This window comes from Balaenoptera musculus, chromosome 13 (genome assembly GCF_009873245.2).
Source record: "Balaenoptera musculus isolate JJ_BM4_2016_0621 chromosome 13, mBalMus1.pri.v3, whole genome shotgun sequence".
NCBI classification, from domain to species: Eukaryota; Metazoa; Chordata; class Mammalia; order Artiodactyla; family Balaenopteridae; genus Balaenoptera; species Balaenoptera musculus.
The window spans coordinates 69463555-69485400 of record NC_045797.1 but is presented as its reverse complement, the minus strand read 5'-3'; the positions used below and the strand labels follow the sequence as shown (position 1 = coordinate 69485400).

Sequence of the window (21846 nt, the reverse complement as noted above, 5' to 3'; positions counted from 1 at the left end):
CTCCTCTGACAGATCCGAAGGGCCTTGAACTCTGCACCCCCTGAGCTATGGGCTGCCTGTCAATTGGGCAGCAGCAGCCAGGGCTGGGAAAACAAAACCGTTGAAAGCCTGGCTTTTCTGAGAGCACCTGGGTCTCCATTGTACTGGGTCTGAAGGGGTTTCTCTAGCGCTTCTTTAACACACGCTTTGCCCGCCTCTGCTTCTGTTAGAGGCTGGGGCACGCTCTGCCTGGCTCCCCTGCCTCTGCCCCCCTTGCTCACAGCCCGGGCACTCCGCCCTCCTCCCTGCCTCCTCCACACCCCCAACCTGCAGGCCCCTCCCTCCCAGAGGCCCAGAACCTGGTCTCCAGAGATGCCGGGACGCCCTGCTTGTTAAAAATGCCCCCATGGAGGAAGGGGGTTATCTCCTGTGGGATGGCAGGAGCAGGAGGGGAGGGAGGAGAGCCAGTGACACCAACCGTGTTAATAAAGGTCTAGGATTTCACTTGGGTCACGGGGGTCTTTTATCATTATCCTGCTTAGCTTACTCATAAGTTATGCTTATTCTTTGGTGTGAATCTAATATTACATAATAAGAATGTTAATGCAGGCTGTTGAGCTCCACCCCACCAGTGGCTCTCCGTGGCCCGGTGGGAATATCAGAATCAGGCTTTTTAAACTACAGGCACAGCCCCTTCACTAAGATGGTGATAGAGGGGGCAGCAGGGACAATGGGGAAATGCTTCCTAGATGCCTTTTCTGCCTCCCACTCCTCCAAAAATAGACTGAGAACCACTGTCTAGGCCAATGGTTTTCAACCTTTGGAAGCAAGTTACAGTAAAACTACTTGGGGAATTTTTTTTTTTTTTTAAACATCTTTATTGAAGTATAATTGCTTTACAATGGTGTGCTAGTTTCTGCTTTATAACAAAGTGAATCAGTTATACATATACATATGTTCCCATATCTCTTCCCTCCTGCATCTCCCTCCCTCCCACCCTCCCTATCCCACCCCTCTAGGTGGTCACAAAGCACCGAGCTGATCTCCCGGGGAATTTTTTAAAAATACATGTCCAGACCCCTCCTCTCTACTGCCCGCACCCTCCACCCCAGACTAATGAAATCAATGTCTCTAGGTCTGCCTCTTCCCCCATCTGTATTTTTTTTTTTAATTTAAAAAAAAAATTTTTTTTTTAATTTTTTTTTTGGCTGTGTTGGGTCTTCATTGCTGCACACGGGCTTTCTCTAGTTGCGGCAAGTGGGAGCTACTCTTCGTTGCGGTGCGCGGGCTTCTCATTGGGGTGGCGGAGCTCGGGCTCTAGAGTACAGGCTCAGCAGAGCCTACATGGGCTTAGTTGCTCTGCGGCATGTGGGATCTTCCCGGACCAGGGATCGAACCCGTGTCCCCTGCATTGGCAGGCAGATTCTTGTCCACTGCAGCACCAGGGAAGCCCATGTATTTTTTTTTAAGCATCCTTGATGATCCTAACACTAGCATGCGGATTATTAAGGAACTTTCTCGGCTATTTTGAATGGCATGTTGTCTTGGCTGTTACTCCTGTTGCCTGTCTGACCCTCACCTTATGTGCCAGAATGACATCTGAATCCCCTTTGAAAACTTGGGCTTGTCTTGCCTCACCCTTGCCACTATTATTTATTTGTTTCTCTCCTTCTATTTACATTATAGGGTCCCACTATTGGGTTCCCAAGCCCCAGCCTGGGGCCTAGAACCCCTGTACTTGCTAAGTGTCCCTGGTGCTGTGCTCTGCCCTCCTGTCTGTACGGCATAGACATCATCAATGAGCGGTGAATTGGCCATGGTCAAGATGTCATCAAATGGAAATCCAGCTGGGTCTGTCCCTCTTCTTTGAGGACCCAGAGACTCCCTCTTGTCTGTGCCAGGGCCATCTGGTCACTGAGACAGCCTCCCACTGACTCAAAACCATCAGCAGCAGGACATCTATTCTTGTAGTCAAACCACACGGGGAGCCAAATCCTAACCCGAAGAGTGTTTGTCTAGAACAGGATCAGCCTAGCAGATGTACAGTGGCACAGGCTAGGTGGCCTGCCACTTCCCGCCCCCAGTGGAGGGTCCTGACCCTACCTCCCTCCTCACACTGCAGAGGACTAAACCTATCAGAGTCCTGGGATATGACCCGCTGGGACATAAATAAATTCCCTTTGGTGTCCAGCCTGCCAACCATCTTACCAAGGAGCCCATTTATCCATTGGGCAGACTGTTTTTGCTATTTTGCCTTTGAAACTTGCTCTTTTGGCTTTAAACCTTTAAATGCCGGTCACTTCCTTTCTTCTTTTTTCTTGACTCTGTTATTCTGTCCATTTCTGTTTAATTCTAGCCAAAATGTCTTTCCAGTCTTTTTGCTCTGCAGTAACACTTCCTGCTTATCGGGATCCAGACTCATACAGTCTTGCTTATTAATTGATGTTCCCAAGTTCACTTCATTCCGGTAAAAAACTGGAGGGACCTTAGAAATATAGCCCCACCCTCCCACTGATAGGGAGAGAGAGTGAATGAGTTGCCCCAAGTCCCAGAGGTAGTTGGACCAGACTGTAAGTTTCTCAGTCTGAGGCCCTTTTCACCACACCACTCAGAGGATCCTGAAACCCCAGATTCTGGACAGTCACCCCTTTCAGACAGCCTATGACCTCTCAGTAGGCTGCATGCAAATAGTTAACTCGACACTGTGTGGCTCCGAACTTGCCTGGACCAGATAAAGGCATCAAGGAACTGATGCATCAGGCAGACAGCAGAGTAAGCTCTCCGCCTCCCCAAGGTGGCAGCTTTATAACACACCACTGTCCCTAGAGGAATAACACTGATGTCAGTGCTTTAGAGCTGACAGTTTTTACCATTTACAAATGGTTGTTGTGGGGATTAAATGAGTTGATGCATGAAAAACACTTCACACAGTGCCTGGCACAGAGTACGTGCATGATAACTGTTAGTCCCCAGGCTGTGAGTACCTGCTTCCACCCTAGGCCTGGCCTTGGCTCTGTCTGGTTTCTAGGGTTACTTGATCCACCCACTTTGGCTTTGCAATGAGATTGTTCTACTGTCCATCTAGTACCCGTGCTGCCTATGTCCCCGGCTTTGCCAGCAGGGTCATGTCCTGCTTGAGAACTTGCAGTGGCTCCCTGTTGTCTAGTTTGGAGTCCTAGATCTTCACCCTGGACAGCTCCCCATCTGACCTTGCCCTCGCCATCCAATCCTCACTGCCGACATGTGCCCATCCATCAGGAAGGGGGTTTTCTCAGCCCCCTTCGCTATGAATGTCCCATGCTCCCTCCTGCCATCCCTTCCCACCCGTCCACAGAAGGCCTTCACGACTTACCAAGCTCATGTCACATTCTTCCTCCAGCTAATTCAGCCCCAGGATCCACTTTCTTCTCCTCAGCTGAAATAAAGTGTCATCCTGGGGTTTTCAAATTGTTTCCTATGTAAAGTTTGTCTCTCAACTGGATTGAAAACTTTGAGGGGCAGAGACCACAATTTATATTTAACTCGTGACTCACCACAGACTCACAAAGATTTAAATATGTAGTACAATAGATGCTCAAGAAATAGATGCATGTCTACATAGGGTGGCAGTCGTGAGCACAGGCTGGGGTGGACGGCCAGAGTTTGAATTTCAGCTCCACATTTACTGGTTGTGTGATTTGGACGAGTTAATCTCTCTCTGCCTTTCAGTTTCCTTCTCTGGAAAATGGAGATTATGATAATACTTTATGTGTGTTGAGATACTACTGGTAAAGAACTTAAAATAGTACTTGGTAGTTCCCTGGCAGTCTAGTGGTTAGGACTCAGCGCTTTCACTGCCGTGGCCAGGGTTCAGTCCCCAGTTGGGCAACTGAGATCCCACAAGCCACGTGGCCAAAAATAAAAAATGAATAAAAATCTTAAAATAAAAAATATATTTTAAAATAGTACTTGGTGCTTACTAAGCACTATATGAGTGTTTGTTAAATAAATAGATCGTGATGATTGAGGACCAACCCCTGGAAAATCCATTTGTGCAGTTTCCTCACAAGCATACGTATTAAAGTGTTAGACATCAAATAGGAATTACAAAATTGGTTTCTATCTCTACTGTCAGGGTTGACTGTGTGTGTTATAGATTTCAAATGGAGCCTAAATAGTACTGGTGATGACTTCTAGATAATTTTCTTTCTCCTTTCTTTCTCTTAGAAACAGAAATATCCAGTCATAAACTCAGCAGGTAGCAGGAGCTATTTAAAGATGTCCTGCTTCAAATCAGGTATCTCGTATAACAAAACCTCGCTGGCAACTTTCACTGTACATCTACGTTAATTGGTAGGCCAACATGTAGGCCAGGTTGACTCTTCTTAGAACAAACGTAAGAGAGATCTATCATTTCTTACAAATTTTTACGTCTAGCATTGGAAAAAAATCTCCTATGGTGACCAAGCAGCTCCTCAATTCCTAGAATAAGAGTGTTTGCAAAGAATTGATCTATGCAGAGAGATTATTGCTTTTGAAAACCTTTGGTTCAAGAATAGAGATAAATGTACCCTTTGTGATTAACCCCAGCATCTTGGAAACCTTTCATACCTCATACAAGCTCTGCTTTTATACTCTCATCCAGCGTCTCTGGGGTTTAAAAAAAAGATAGAAGAAAAATACATCGTGTATTGTATGTATACTTCAGTGATGCATATAGTACATGAATGATGTATTTTTCTTCTTCCTATTTCTTTTCTTAAAGACTGAATATTTTTTAATATTTCAAGAAATATTTGAATATGGCCTTATGGAAGGCTTCAAAAATCTCAGTTGAAAATATCTCTTCTCCAAAACCTCACTGAGGTTGCCTCCTATCTGAAGTGGCCATATTTCTGTGTTGAATGTCAGGTGCACATCTTAGAATGGTTCACTGGCAGGTAGAAATGTGTGTAGATGCTGTATCTTCTCCCCTAAGTGGTTTCTGCCTCATTGTTCCCTCAGGTTATCCCTATAGCCAACCATGTTTTTCTCTCCTTCTGATCCTTTTTTATTTCTTGTTAATTAAAAATTAGGAGCTGTAAGGATCCCTAATTAGTGACTATGTGAGGATAAAGCTGTAGGCCAGCTATAGTTAAGAACTTACTCATTCACCAGCGTGGTTCTTTTTTTGTTTGTTTCTTTGTTTTGGCTGTGTTGGATCTTTGTTGCTGCGCGCAGGCTTTCTCTAGTTGCGGCGAGTCAGGGCTACTCTTCGTTGCGGTGCGCGGGCTTCTCATTGCGGTGGCTCCTCTTGTTGCAGAGCACGGGCTCTAGGCGCGCGGGCTTCAGTAGTTGTGGCTCGCGGGCTCTAGAGCGCAGGCTCAGTAGTTGTGGCGCACGGGCTTACTTGCTCCGCGGCATGTGGGATCTTCTTGGACCAGTGATCGAACCCATGTCTCCTGCATTGGCAGGTGGATTCTTAACCACTGCACCACCAGGGAAGTCCCTCATTCACAAATGTTTATCTCTCACACTACACACACACTCACACACTTAGACACTTTCACATACTCACTCTCACAGTCGCACACTTACGCACTCTCACATACACACACGTGCACTCACTCATGCACACAGTTTTAGAGCTGGAAGTGCCACTGGAGATTAATGAATTCAACCCCTCATCTATGAATAACTTTCCTCTTTAGATTTAAACTCTCTACAGTGTTCTCAATATTTAAAAATAAAATTAAACTTGGTGTATGTTAGTGAACTCTGTTCTTGGGAAGAGTATGTACAGAATGAAGAAGGTCATGATTGGGTAACCCAGGAAGCCACTTTTTTTTTTTTTAATCTATGTGTTACGCTTTTTTTTTTTTAAACAACTTAAGGTATAATTGACATACAGTAAGCCACACATTTTTAAAGTGTATGGTTTGATACACTTTGACACATGTATATACTGTGAAGCCATCACCATTAATATAATAAACATATCCATTTCCACCCCCGCCAAAGTTTCTTGGTGTCCCTTGTAATCCTTCCCTGCGCTGGCAACCACTGATCTGTTTTCTGTCACTATAGATTAATTTGCATTTTCTCACATTTTTATGTAATGGAAAATACAGTATGTATTTCTTTTTTGGTCTGGTTTCTGACTTAGCATTATTAAGTTTTTGGCAACTACAGATAAAGCGACTATGAATATCTGTGTACAAGTGTTTGTGTGGACATATGCTTACATTCCCCTGTGTAATTACCTAGAAGTGGGACGCCTAGAATATATGGTAGGTGTACATTTAGCTTTTTAAGAAATTGCCAAACTGGTTTCCAAAGTGGTTGTAACATTTTCTGTTCCTTCCAGGCTCCACATTTTTGCCATCACTTGTTATGGTCAGTCTTTTTAATTTTAGCCATCTAACAGATGTATCAGTGGTAGCTCACTATGGTTTTAATTTGCATTTCCCTAGTGTTGAATGTCTCTACATGTGCTTATTTGCCCTCTGTATATCTTTGGTGAAGAGTTCACATCTTTTCCCTATGTTTTGAGTCATTGGTTTTCTTTTTTTTTTTTTTTATGAAATGTAAAGAATAGGTAAATCTTTATTTTTTCCTTTCTAGTTTTATGGAAATATAGTTGATATACAGCACTGTGTAAGTTTAAGATGTACAGCATAATGATTTGACTTACATACATCATGAAAAGATTACCACAATAAGTTTAGTGACCATCCATCATCCCATATAAATACAAAATAAAAGAAAAAGAGGGACTTCCCTGGTGGTCCAGTGGGTAAGACTCCACGTTCCCAATGCAGGGGGCCCAGGTTCGATCCCTGATCAGGGAACTAGATCCCACATGCATGCCACAACTAAGAAGCCCACATGCCGCAGTGAAGGTCCTGTGTGCCACAACTAAGACCCGGAGCAGCCAAAATAAATAAATAATTTTTTTTTAAGAAAAAGAAAAAAATTTTTTCCTTGTGATGAGAACTCTTAGGATTTACTCTCTTAATGACTTTCACCTATAACATCCAGGAGTGTTAATTATATTTATCATGTCATACATTACAACCCTAGTACTTATTTACCTTACAACTGAAAAATATGGAATGCTTCAGGAATCTGTGTGTCATCCTTGTGCAGGGACCATGCTAATCTTCTCCATGTTGTTCCAAGTTTAGTGTTGCCAAAGTGAGCACTGTTTGTCTTCTTTTTATTGGGTTGTCAGAGTTGTTTATATGTTCTAGCTACAAGTCGTTTGTTGGGTACATGTTTTGCAAATATTTTCTCCCAGGCTATGACTTACCTCTTCATTTTCTTAACAATGTCATTGGAAGAGCAAAAGTTTTTCATTTTGAAGTTCAGTTTATTAATTCTTTTTCTTTCATAGTTTGTTTTTCGTGCTGTAATTGAGAAATTTTTGTGAAATCCAAGGTCACTAAGATTTTCTTCTATGTTTTCTTTTAGAAGTTTTATAATCTTAGCTCTTACATTTAGGTCTATGATTCATTTTAAGTTAGTTTTTATATATGGTATCCAGTAAGGGTTGAGGTTCAGTTTTTTTACATATGGCTATCCAATAGTTCCAGCACCATTTGTTGAAAAGATCATCCCTTGTCAAAAATCAGTTGACCATATATGTGTGGGTCTATTTTTGCACTCTCTTTTCTGTCTTTTGATCTATGTATCTATCTTTACACCTATACCACAATGTCTTGATTATGATAACTTTACAGTAAGTCCTGAAAGCCGGTGGTATAAATCTTCCAACTTTGTCCTTCTTTTTCAAAGTTGTTTTGGCTATTCTATCTCCTTGGAAGCAAACTTTTTTAGTGCAGGCTGTAAACCAAAAACTTAAGAGAACAGTAAACTGGGTGCATTAACCAAGCACCTGGTAAACTTTCTCAGCCCTTAGGATGGTCCCTTTCTGTTAGCCAAAAGTTAAGAATTTTCTTTAGAATTTTCTAAAGTTATTTGGAGAGAAAAAATCTGTGATGTGTGTGTGTTAAAAGGAACTTAACTGGGTGCTGGGGGTTCAGATGAGGTCCATGAGGATGTTCCATGATACTTGGCTACATATTGATCTCGATATATTATCTTCACATGATCCATATCTTTATGTATAATAAATTGTGATGACGTCATAGGGAAGCGTTCATTCTGCTCCCTCTTTGTCTTACATTTAGAGTCAGTGGAGAACAGAAGTGGGCCGGGGAGTTCTGAGCAGACTAGTTTAGGATAAAACTTACATGAACTGAAATTCTAACCACTGAGCTGTTGCCACCCTCTCCCCTTCCCTCTGTCAGGTTTCCATTCTGTTTAGTACCCTTTGTTACCACCAGGCCTGGGCTGTAGCTCTTTCCTGGTTTGGTGCCCTGACTCTCACTTTGCCAGGCTTAAGATAACTAGGACTCATATTCGGGAGAGCACTCTCGTCCTGAATCTCTAAGCCCCAGACATAGTGGCCCATCAAAGAGTCTGCTTTTCCTGCTGTGTGGAAAATGCAGTGTTCAGCCTGGAGCGTGTGGAGCCTCTCACGGGCTCTGGGCTCCCAGACCCCCAGGTGGCACCTGGCAGTGCATGGCTCTGCGTAGGACCTGCAGCTAAGCTTCCAGCCGCTGTCCCCTCCAGGAGGGCTGCACTGCCCCGTCAGGCCCAGCATTTCTGTATCCCTTATACGCGTATCGTGATCTTTAAAGCCCCCCTCAGGCAGGCCTTATTTTCCTTCCTTTGCAGGTGGAGAAGCTGAGTCTCAGGGAGTGAAATGCCTTTCCAAGCTAGTAAGTACAGGCATAGGCCTCCCTGCCTCCCAGAGCAGACGCCAACCCGCATTCCCCAGCACCAGCACCCAGCACGGCCTCAGGACAGCCTTCCTCGGCAGCTTGATGGCACTATTATCACTGAGCTTTGGGACCAAAATGAAGACTCGCCAACACTGGAGTAGATGAGGGAAGGAGAGCAGATGGGGTTACATGTGGTCTATTTCTGGATTGTTGACAAACCCCTCTTGTCTGGCATCTGTGGGCAGCCTGGACTTTTAATAAAGATGGTCATGACCTGCTTACCTGTAATCTTTCCCGCTTTGGGATTAGAAGGGGCTTTGCTAAGGAGGAAGATGACAAAGGGCGTCTCCGGGCTCTATTTTAGAACGGTTTCCCCTGGCCCCCTGGCTTCTCAGAAGCTGGCAGCCACGTTCTCTCCGCCACATAACTCCCTCTGAGGATCCTCTCCGGTCTCCATGGTAACTGCATGTCGGGAGACAGCCTGCTCTGTTCTGTGGCTTTGTATTAAACACAATGATTTAAATTGGATGCTCGGCAGTGAAGATAATCATTCTGGATTAGAGAGACGCCTGGAGATCCTCATTTCATAATTTTAGATGTTGGCACAATTCTCAGGTTTAGCCCTGTAATTCAAGCCCAAGCCACACCTACCCCTCTGTTTCTAAACTGCAGTTAGGTCCAATTTCACTTGGGCTTTTCTCCATCCTTTGACAGAGGAATCTTGGAGCCAGGGAGCCCCGCAGTCAGACCAGGGCTATCCTGAGCTCTAGAAGGGGCGGCATAATGTAAAGGAAACCTAGGGTGCTAGCGGCAGATAGACCCTCATTCAGTCTGGCTGCATGATTTCCTCTGAGCCCCATTTTTCTTATCTGTAAGACGAGAGGAGTAACCTCTACCCTACAGAATCATATATTTTTAAAATTTCTATTGTGATAAAATATATATAACATAAAATTTATCACTTTAATCATTTTTAAGTGTACAGTTCAGTGACATTAAGTACATTCACAATGTTGTCACCACAATAATCCATCTCCAGAACTTTTTCATCTTCCCCAACTGAAATTCTATACTCCGTAAATACTAACTTTCCCATCCTCCAATCCTCCCAGCCCCTGGCAACCACCATTACACTTTCCATCTCTATGAAGTTGACTATTCTAGATACCTCATAAAAGTGGAATCATACATTTTTTGTCCATCTGTGACTGGCTTATTTCACTGAGCATAATGTCCTCAAGTTTCAACCATGTTGGAGCATGTGTCATAATTTCTTTCCTTTTTTAAGGTTGGATAACATCCATTTTATGTATGTACCACATTATGTTTATTCATTCATCTGTCGATAGACACTTGGTTGCTTCCACGTTTTAGCTATTATGAGTAATGCTGCTATGCACATGGGTATACAAATATCTGTTTGAGTCCTTGCTTTAAATTACAGTCATTCTGAGGATCAAATAAGATAATAAATATTAATAATATTAAGAACATTGCACAAAGCAGGCTGTCAGTAAATGTTAATTTCTCTCCTGAATGTGAGTTCAGCCTAGGTGCTAACTGCCACAGTGGTCCGATGGCTTCCGTGGGAGTGGTGTCACTTTTTGCTAGCTTCTGCATCCCTGGGACATGCTAGTCTGTTGGGTCTGGGAATTAACACAATTCATTCCCAGATTTAAAGGAAATGTCTTAACCACAGAAATGTGCATCGTTTCATGATAAAAACCATGCATGCTTTTACATTTCTCCCACCATTTGGTATTCATGTATTCCTAGTTCCAAAATGTGAAAATGTTAGGGCTGATGTATATACTTCCTTATTTGTTGTCTATTTTAAGTATACCAGGTGGGAGACCCTGAATCTGCAGTGGGATTGCCCCAGGCTATGAGGCTCTGTGCTTAGTTACTATTTGTTGGTATCAAATCTATTCTCAGTGTTACGGAGGAGTATGAGATTTGGAATAAAAATACCTGGATCCCAGTCTTGGCTTATGTCTCAGAAACTGAGATGGTGAAAACATCTGTCCAACACAGTGGTCATGAAGATTAGGTGAGGGCAGCACTCTGCTGTGCAGGTGACCCTCTCCTGGAGCACTTCATGGGGACCAGGTCCCTGTGTTGGTCTGCATCCCTTCAGGAGATTTTCTCTGGGTCTAGTTTCATCCCAAAGTTTCTATAGTGGGGGTTACTCCCCTGCTGCCCTGGGCCCCTCCAGGGTTGAGAATCCAGAGCCGAGGAGCCATCTTTCCCGCGGGGTCCTTTGAAATTAGCTTTCCCAGGCTCAGCCGGCACTTCTGCCACAAGGCCACTGCACAAGCAGCCCTGGAGAGAGCCAGCACCTCTTTGTCTTCAGGAATTTGCAACAGAAAGGAAGGGGGAGCAAGAGCTGTTGCCCAGCCTGGTCTGACCTGTGCCTGACCCAGCTGCTCCCCACAGCTTAGCAGTCAGGCCTGTTCTTTATGGATGGGGCTGAAGGGAGGAGGGCAGATGGGGATTCCACACTGAATCCCTACCTTTCTCTCACTCTCAGCAGCGCTTGCAGCTGGTTGTGTCCTGTGTGCCCAGGGTCTACCTGTTGAGCCGGAGCCAGGCAGGCTTAAATCAGGGCTTCCCAGGCAGATGTGTTCACTGTCCCTGAGACCTGAAGGCTACCCTAGTATGCTCACATCTCGGAAGGGGAGCTTGGGTTTCCCTCGAAGGCACCTTAACTTCTAGGGCAGCTCACCTCTTCTTGAAGCCAGTGAGCCAGGGAGATTCTTGCTTTGGTGACAGGGTTTTCTTGGCTTCCATAACCCCGTGCCAGCCTGCTCTTCCTCCTGCCTCTTGGCTCTCCTTCCCAGTCTCCTTCCATGGTCTTGTCTTCGTCTTACTCCTCTCCTCTGTGGTTGCTTCTCAGGATCCTATCCCAGATTGCCTTCTCCCCCTCCCCACCTTCTCTCCCCAGATGATCTGTTACTGATGACTCCCAGGTTTACAGCTACAGCCTAGACACCTCCATGCACCTGCCCCAAACTCAACACATCCACCACAACCCCACTCCTCTCCCGGGGACCCCTCCTTCCAGGAATGACACCCCCATCCTCCCAAGCCAGAGCTTACTTGCTCAAGACCACAGGACTCCTCAGCGATAAAGCCAGACCTCGGACCCAGGTGTTCCAGGCTCCAGAGTTCAGGCCTCTCCCACCAGAGCACCCTGCCTTCACGTACCGTCAGAGAATCGAACTGTATTTCTAACAAACATAAAATTTCAGATGTCACTCTAAGCCCCAACCAAACTCTGCTCTGGGACCCCTCCTCATTTTTGGCTGTGCTGGACCTCCACCTGGATGCCTTTGTCAGTCCGTCCCTGGACTCCCCACTCCCTCAGCAATCCCAGCCTGCTTTCTCTGTCCCAGCTCCTGGCTTCATGGAACTGACCCCTTATAATATGGCAAGTTTACTTCAGCCCTCCCTCGTTGATTCTGTAGTGCGTTTCCCATACAGTTTTCTTAAACCTCGTCTTGGCTCAGACTGACACTCCTAATTTTCCCAAAACCTTCCCTCTGTTTTGCTAAGAAGTCTGGGACCAAGGGCCTGGGCACCCTCAGCTCTCCTCCATGTCACCTCAGCTCATCTCCTCCTTTATCCACCCCCCTCCTAAATGGATGGGAAGAGATGTCCTTCCCGGCCTAATAGATATGAATATCAACCCTCAGTTTCCTCATCTGAATAATGGGGATAATAATACATATTTCACAGGACTGTTGTGAGAATTAAATAGCCACAGAGTATGTGCTCAATGGATGTTGGTTATAATTAGCAATTTTCATCTGCTCCATTGTCCCTCCATCAGCTCTGCCTTAAGATTTCTAAAGACTCCCTTCCCTCCTAAATTTGGTTGTTCCTCTCCTGATACTATTTTTTCAGCCACACAGGCATAAAACCTCCCCTGTTATTTACATCCCCTCCTCTTCTGTCATCGAACCTGGCTGCTACTTCTTCCCTGAAACAGGTTTCACATATGTCATTCATCCCAGTCCCCAGGTTGAGGTCCATCATCTCAGCACTGCAGTCGAGTTTGCACTGAGCAGTCAGGGCCATGTTCTGGAGTCTGATTTTCATGTTCTTGCTCCGCCCAGAAGCCTGCTGTGACTACAGACATGTCCAGGGATGGGGGTGACCAGAGTCCTCTCTGTAAATGTGCTCATAAACCCCACACTCCCGAAGCCCCCTCATCACCACCACCTCCACACACACAAGTTGCTAAACTTTGCTGATTGATGGAATCCAACCTCATCAAGGTCCACACAGTTTGCCTCAGCCAAGACCAAACAGATCTATTCTCTGTCCTCTGGCTGTGTCCCCGGCTCTGCCCACATCATTTCCTACCCCAGAGTGTCTCATCCTGTCCCCTTCCAGCTCTCAGCCTGCCCATCCTACTGTGTCCTTCCCCTCCTCTGGTCTGTTGAACTTGATGTTGCCGTCACCACTGAGGAATGTTATCTTGTGCTGCTTTGTACTCTCATTATTTTGAAGTCATTTCTATTAGAAATGAACTTTTTTCTTGTCCTGTTTGCTAACTGGACTCTAAGGTACTTATATTTCCCACTTCTTCTGGAGCATCTGATACACATAGCATGGTGTACACATTCATGCTACCTACAAATTATGCTTATTGTTTATTAACTATAATAGTTATAATAGTAGTATAAATCATTAGTATTTATTGGGCTCCTACTATGTGCAGGTGCTGTCCCAGGTGCTTTATGTGCATTATCTCATTTAATCCTCATGGTAACCCCACAAGGGGTGTATTATTACTCCATTTTACAAATGGGGAAAATGAAGCTCAAAGAGATTAAATAACTTGCCCAAAGTCTTATAACCATAAGTGATGGAGCTAGGATTTAAATCTAGATCTGCCTGCCTTAAAGTCTGGTTCTTGTCACTCTACTATTTTGCCTCTAAATATAACATTAATGTGTTTTAAAAATGGCAGGCAGGGGACTTCCCTGGTGGTACAGTGGTTAAGAATCCACCTGCCAATGCAGGGGACACGGGTTCGAGCCCTGGTCCGGGAAGATCCCACATGCCGCGGAGCAACTAAGCCCGTGTGCCACAACTACTGAGCCTGCTCTCTAGAGCCCGTGAGCCACAACTACTGAAGCCCACGTGCCTAAAGCCCGTGCTGTGCAACAAGAGAAGCCACCGCAATGGGAAGCCCGCGCACCGCAACAAAGAGTAGGCCCCGCTCGCCGCAACTAGAGAAAGCCCGCGCACAGCAATGAAGACCCAACACAGCCAAAAATAAATAAAATAAATAATTTTTTTAAAAAATGGTAAGCAGGTTAAGTGTGGGAAAATGTCCTTTTCCCAAGGTATATTGCAGATTGAATGTTGCCTGTCTCCTGTACTGAAAATTCAAAGAATGAAGGGTGAGTTTTAGATATGGTAATGCTTACAGTGAGAGCATTGCAAGGTCAGAAGTGGGACCATGCCCTAGATGAAGTAATAGAGGCTGGGACCCAGAAGGTAGGAGTGAAAAGTAAAAGGAAATTGAGAAGTGCAGTTAATTATAAATATGCAATTTAGAGAAAACCAGTCAGCTGAAGAATGAGCTCAACGGGTCAAGAAAAAGCTTGGGAGCTGTATGTAGCCAGAGGGACAGTGGGTGGTCCCAAGGAACAATCATGTATCACTTGGTGTCCTGGAGAAAGGCTGGTTGCAGGGAGGGTTTGTGTTGTTTTGTTTGTTTTTCAGAGAAAAGGGGCATTTGATAAAAGGTGTTGGGGAGACTGTAAAAGAGGTTGGAGCAGTGGTCAGCATTCAAGCAGCCTTGAAGGGAATTACCGGAGAGAGGGTCAGGGTCCTGAGCCCCCAGCGTGAGCTGGATGAATTGGCAGTGAAGCCAGCGTAAACCTGTTAAGAGCGTGACCTCCCTAGATCAGGTCAATGTAGCTGATAAAAATGTGGGACTCCTTGTTTAAAAACTATTAAGAATTTCAAGATGACAGCAGAGATTAAACCAGGACAGAGCCAGTCTGAACACAGGGCACTGTGGGACTGCACAAGCCACATACCCATGGAGCTGGCGTTGGCTGGTGGGCGTATGTTTCAGGATGAGAAAGGTGTTTACTGAGTGCCAGGCATGGTTCTAGGTACCATACATACATCATCTCACTTGACGAAATGCTCAGGCCCTTCTTTGGGGAGTCTCTCACATCCCAAGGAGTGGTGCTGCTTAAGAGCTGGCTTTCCTGAGGGCCAGGGAGCAGCAGCCAACAAGATCCCTGAAGGGCAAGGAAGTTATTCAGAGCAAGAGAGAAGCCACTGATCTGGTTTTTTTTTTTTTTCTCTTGTACTTCGAGCGAGTATGAGTAAAAGATGGAAGATAAATTCAATGTGAAAAGAAAAGGAAGTGGTTCAGCAATTCCAAGAGAAGCAGATCCATCTGAACAAGTGATGGCTTTCTCAACTGCATTAAGAAATGTCGAAACGTTTGCATTGGACTTAGTTTACAAAGCACATCCAAATACTTCTTATTTGATTCTCAGTGTAGGATTGTTCCCTCTGTGAAGATTGAGTTGCCCTTAATCTATACATCTAGATACTAGCAGACACCTCCCCCCAAACACACCCATTTTCTGAGCACTAGTGTGAAAATATGCTCACAGGAAGTCCCTCCCCCACCCCTAATGAAAAACCCCACAGATAAGCTCTGGCCCAACTGCCTTCTCAACAACAAGGTACAAAGTTTGTGCCTTGACCTATTGGTTCCTGGCCTTGGAGCCAGAGAACCTAACCTTTCCCTTTTGGGGGCAGGGTGGAGGGGTAGAGAAAAACCATTGCTACTGGGAACTCAGCAAAACGTGATTAGAGCTGCAGCAACGTAGAAGATGGTAGAGAATGACTCTCCAAAGATCTTTGTCCTGACAAAACCAGGAAGGGCCAATGCACTGTTCTTTCCAACGCTGTGATGTCAGCAAATAAATTATACCTGAAATTTCTTTCCAACTTGCTGAGCAGGTCCCTGGTCAATACGGAGACCCCCATGTGCCCACAGTGGTCTGATAACTTCTGAAGCATAAAGATGACATTTATAATAACAGGTTTAGGTTGAGTTCAGTACAAGTTCCTGCCAAGCATATGCCTGGAAACTGACATAAAATGGATTACCATTAAGAATATTGGTTTTAAATGTAAAATAGATAGCTAGTGGGAAGCATCTGCATAGCATAGGGAGATCAGCTCGGTGCTTTGTGTCCCCCTAGAGGGGTGAGATAGGGTGGGAGGGAGACGCAAAAGGGAAGGGATATGAGGATATATGTATACATATAGCTGATTCACTGTGTTATACAGCAGAAACTAACATACCATTGTAAAGCAATTATACTCCAATAAAGGTGTTAAAAAAAAAAAAGAATACTGGTTTTTCTTAGGGAACAAGGGGATGTGACATGACTGGGCATCAAATAAACCCAGATTTACCCAGCGGTATGTCATCAATATCAAAAACAAAATAATGGTAACCCTTTGAAATAGTAAAATTATGTTTCATATCCTGCCAAGTGTGTGTGATGGTGCTGCGTCTGTTGGTTAAACAAATGGTCCTAAAGTCCGTATTAACTTAACAGTGAGAGACGTGAAGTCTCACATTCACAATAGAAACGAATGCCACATACACAGTGGGGAATGCTTGGCTAGATAGTAGTTTATGTCAAAAAAAATAAGGGCCTGGGTTGATAAATGGCCAGTTCTGGTCAACCACCAGGCTCCAGTAGGCCCTAGAGTGTTAGCTGTTCCATGGTCGTGTCTGGCATAATTGGAGAAGCGCGTGTGTCAGGAAGCAGCAATTCTACTTCCGGGCACCATATACCCTGAATGCAGGGACCACTCTGGTGTGCGTGAGAATGTTCAAGCACCAGGTATAGCAGTCAATGTCCGTGAACTCAGAAATGACTACATACCTGGAGGAATGTTCATACAGTGAATTAATTTAGATGAATGAAATATCTCTCCATAAATGAATCTTAATTCTGTCAAGTAAAAAAAGCAAGTTGCAAAAGGACATGGACAGTATAGTACCACTTGTGTACATTTTTCAGATTTGCAAAACAAATATAGTAAAAGCATAAGAACATGGTTGGGAGAAATTTATATCAACCTCAGGGTTAAGGGATGGGAATAGGATGGAGGGTTCCAGTTGTATTCGAAATATTTTCTTTCATTTTTTTAATTAAAAAACGTGTAAGGTAAATACAGTAAAAAGCTAACATCTGTTAAATTTGAGTAGTGGGTTCATGGGTATGTGTTGTATTATGTTCTGTACTTTTACTGTATGGTTGAAATGTTTCATAACTTTAAGAGAAAGTATTTTAAATACATAAACATGGTTAACTAAATTTTAAGTAGTTTTAGTTTCCTCCAAATTAATTTTTTTATGTATACAGTATTATTTCAAGTAACATATTCTATGAAGTAAATTTCAGAAAATTAGAAAAAATAAATTACTCAGAATCTCGTCATCCAAAAACAGTCATTGTTAATGTTTTGGTATATTTCCTTCCATTTTTTTTTTCTTTGTGTGGGTGTGTGTGTGTGTGTTTAAACATACTTCTAAGTATCTTGGGTACCTTATTGAATTCTGTCTTTTTCACTCGTTATAGCGTCACCCTTGTTCCATGTGAAGACTTAGCCTCCATGAACATCATTTCTATTGATTTCTAAAGATCTTTCACAGCTTACTTTTCTTGCATAAAGACAGTTATGAACATTCAGCAGTCACACAGTCACCTTTCCTTTTGATTATCGTAAATATAATCCTTTTGAAAGCCTCCGGAACAGGATTGGGTCACGCTCTGCTGTTGATTTCTACAAGGCTGTTTTGTGTGGGATGACAGTAAAAAGGTCTGTCACATCTGTGATATCACATTCCTGCAAAGACTGAGCTTGTCGGCATTCATCCCGTGGGTGGGAACTGTGCATATTTTAGAAGCCAGCTCTGTGTGCATCTTGCCTGGGAGGAAACCAGCGCTAGTGCATCCAGCATCTGGTGTGGGATCCCGAACCCGCAGCTGGGAAAGTGTTTACTGATCCCATTAAACTTTTGCTTTGAGGCCTGGGGTAACAGCAGTAATGATTATTCCAGATATTTATATGCCCCTTCCCAGCTTATAGAGGTTCTCACATCCACTGCCACCTGAGCTGCTGTGGGCCCCCAGCGGTGGGGCGCAGAGCAGAGCAGGCACACAGGATTACAACCAGCAATTGGGAAAGTCAGGACCACTGCCGGATGCTTCTGACTCCTTCCAGAATGCTTTTCAGTTACTATCCTTGGACCCAGGCAAGAGGAGTCTCTGCCATGGGCTCTGGACTACAGGCAACTCCCCCACATCTGCCCAGAGCCCACTGTCCCAATCCTGGACCACACTCTGGGGCCCTGGAATCCCCTGACAAAGGGCCTGAGCACTGCCAGGGCCTACGTTAGCCTGCATCTGTCCTTCTGGGGGCCAGACCACCACTCTGTGCACGCCTAGCCCCAGGGTGGCATCTTGCAGGAGTGAGCAGAGCTTAGATCCGTGGGCTGCAGGACACATAACCAGAGTTGGAGAGTATGGGCTAGAGGCAGACGCAGAGGCTGAAGGCCAACATCCCCTAGAGTATAGCTCAGAACTACAAGCATTCTGAGAATTCTGAACTCAAGCCTGGCCTTCTGAGTCATTATGAACATATATCTGTTAGAGTAGGAGCACAGAATATACTCTGTGTAACAGTTTGTTAGCTTGATCTGTAACTTATAACTAGAGATTCAGCAGAATCTGAATCTCCTTTTCTACTCTCAGAAGCCCACAGATGCTAAGAACGGTCTTAGCTGTCTTATTCCACTGTGCTGTCTCCATGTTCCCTTTTTTTTCTATGCAAGTCTACAGACAGACGAGGGTGCAAAGGAAAACAATCTAGAACCACAGAAGAAGTAAAACAATTTGGTGTGTAACATCCCAATATACCAGACACCCCCGTGTCCACACATAAAAGCAAGAAATGCATTTCAGGACAAAATAGAGTACAACCACCTGCTACGAGGGTGAATCATTCTGGCACAATCCAGCAAAATCAGAAATAGAAGCCAGCTAGTAAAGCTACAATCTGCTGCTCTTCCCCTTCTCTCCATCTCCCACATCACGATTCCTGCGTGTGAGCCGCAGAACTAGCACCCTCTGTTGGTTGCTTTAAGCTATGCAAGAAGTCAGGCCCCTGGGTTTCCCAGGACAACAAGGGGACTAGTCTCACCCGCCCAGCCAGGGTCAGCATGGAAAATCAGTGTTGCAAGAGCTTTCATTGTAATTGTTGCTTGGCCACTGAACTAATTTTTTTTTCAGTCCCTTATTCTCCAGCAATATTTCTGATTCGTGATCAATGATTTAACTGAATAGAGAAGCATGAAATCATCAAGACAGTTTCATTGTGCTGTTTTCCTCCCATACAGAAAACAGAGATAAACAACTAAACTCTGAATAACTAAACACATATATTAGGACAAAACTTTACAAAATGATGATTCTCTTGACTTTCACAGCTCTCCAACAAGGAAGCTGGTCCCATGGTATAGGTAAAGACTCTGTAACAGAATATTTAAAAAATAAATAAATGAAAAATGTTAAAAACAAAAAGAAAAAAAGAGAAAAAACATACTTGACCTCTTGCATCACAGAGGTCAAGTAACCGGGCTGAGGTTATCCAGCCGGGAGGTGGCATAGCAGGGACTTGAACTTGGAGCTGATTCCAGTCACAGTAAGGATCCAAATAAAAGAGTAGGTTTTGTCCAAATTTTAATTCATCAAGAAAAGAGAGTCACCTATATTAAAGCCCTCATAAAGTTTCACATATTATGGGGCCTGTCTCAATTTTTATCTCAATAAAGTTTTTTTGGAGAACAACCCATTAGCCTGGAATAGACTTTGGTCAGTGCTAGTTTAGGAAGCTCATGGTGGTCACCTGACCAAACTGGTTTTTAAAAAAGTACATGGGGGCAGACCTTTAATACAGATTGAGTAATTATTCCTGGGAGCATTGTTTGTGATTGCAAATGAGACCTTTAAAAGATTTCTTTTTAAGTGGTATCTCGTGGAGATTGTGGATAGGATCAGTTTTTCACTGATAGATAGTACGGTGACCTAAAATGCTCTATCTCAGACAAGACAGATGGAAATGAAGTTAATGTTCTTGGAAAAACTGAAGACAAAGACCCTGATGTGAAGATGCCTATAAAAACTTTGAATAGAATTGTTTCATGAAATGTGAGCAAATAAAACAAAACAATAGAGTCAAATTGACATTTTATTCATTATGGTTTACATATATATGTGTAACTAAAATAATATTATAAACAGACTTATATTACATTGTGGTAGACATTTGATTACATCATCTATATATTCAAGTTGGTCAGAAATTGTCTGGGGGGAACCTTCTCATTTGGAAATATAGGCACTGGTAACACACTAAGTGGTTTTTCCCAAGCACCGAGCTGCAACCCAAGGTGAGGAAGAAGCAGGTTTGTGTGCTGGATCCACAGTAATGATGAAGATTACACACTGGCTCCTGTGTTGACGGCTCCTTACAGCTTCCCAAACATTGCTGCACTTGGGACTCCCAGCCTCTTGTGCGGGAGGGTCTGTGGTTGTCCTGAATGTCCACCTGAGGACCCAGTGTCCCCACGTCGGCGACTTGGGTGCGGGTAGAGATGTGACGAGATTGCTTTTCCCGTCTCCCTCAGGCAGCACTAGTTGGAGGTACCACCATGATCATCGGCCATGTCCTGCCTGACAAGGAGACCTCCCTTGTGGATGCCTACGAGAAGTGCCGGGGTCTGGCTGACCCCAAGGTCTGCTGTGACTACGCCCTCCATGTGGGGATCCCCTGGTGGGCACCCAAGGTAACAGCGCTGGGTGGAACCCCAAAAGAAGAACCAGTGCTCCTTTTGGTAGAGGGGCCATTTGGTGAGAGCCAGCTGGGGGGGCTGATGCTGTCCTGCGGTGTGGAACACCCCTCCCACCACCATCCTAACTCCTCCAAATGCCAAAGGAAAAAACACTTACGATTCTATAAGGGGGGAGGCCTGTTTTGCTTAATTTAAAGAGCCAGTTTTCCAGCGCTCTGACCACAGGGCGCTCAGCATGTCCTGATGCTCTACATAAGGTGCCACTTATGTAGCAACCCCTAAGGGGTTGCTGCTGAGTAGCAAGCTCAGTAAGGGTCAGCCCTGAGGGTCACATCATTTTGTGCTTGGAGTGACAGCACTAAGGTCTCAGAACGGAGGGTCCCATCCTGGCTCAGTGCTGCCTGGTAAGAATGAATTGGGGTGCTTCTTTCCTGCTGGGCCCCAGCTCCTGCTCTGGGCACCCTGAGTTTGCTCCTGGTGTGTGGCTCCCACTGGGCCCTTTCTCAGTCCAGCCTCTGTGCCCCTGGCTTTCCTGGCCTCCCGTTGCCCAGGCCCCAGGGCCAGAGTCCAGTCCCTGCTCCCCGGATTCCCTCTTCCTTGTTCTTCCCGAATACAGATATACAGGCATTTAGATTTTGCTTCACTTCTGGAGTTTTACTGCTTATTACCCCAGGGAAGCAACCTGGATATTCATTCTTTCATCAAGTGCTCATTAGTCACCATGTGCCAGTACTTGAGTGGGTGCCTTGGAATCTTAAAAATAAATAAGCATTAAGAAATTTTACAAAGTTCTCCAGCTGTGGATCCTGATCTAAAGGGCCTGAGTCCCTTCTGAGACAGTGACTAAAAGCCTGGCTGTACTTCTGCCCTCAGGTACAAGCCTTGAGCGTGGGGCTTACACAATCTCTTCCATTATATCCAAACTGGTGCTTATGAAAGGCCTTGGAACCCCCCAACCTCACACATGAAGATCCCCCTCCTGGTACCAGGTAAAAGGTGCAGTCCACACTGAATGTTAGCCATCCCTTATCTCAGATGGAAGTTTTGTCCACTTCGGACACCCTCCTGGATGGGCGACCCCTACCCTGAGCCTCTCTCCCTTCCCTCCTCCAGTGGCCTGGAATAGAGAGGGTCCGCTCAGATTCCCAGCAACATTGAGGCCAAGTCAGCTATCCCTAAGTCCCCAAAGGTTGTGGGGAT

General features: G+C 44.7%; 1 protein-coding gene and 1 non-coding gene across 3 annotated transcripts in view; one reads left to right on the top strand and one right to left on the bottom strand.

Moving 5' to 3' along the window:
- The window catches only part of DPYSL5 (dihydropyrimidinase like 5), an 88962-nt gene that overhangs the window by 43156 nt on the left and 23960 nt on the right, over nt 1-21846 (top strand). For both annotated transcript variants that reach the window (XM_036873069.1, XM_036873070.1), the window contains exon 3: nt 20482-20640. In XM_036873069.1, the coding sequence (XP_036728964.1) occupies nt 20482-20640 (159 nt within the window). The remainder of the gene's footprint in view (nt 1-20481; nt 20641-21846) is intronic.
- Nucleotides 7042-7149, bottom strand: LOC118906550. Its single transcript, XR_005022531.1, has one exon. It is a non-coding gene; the product is annotated as a U6 spliceosomal RNA (small nuclear RNA).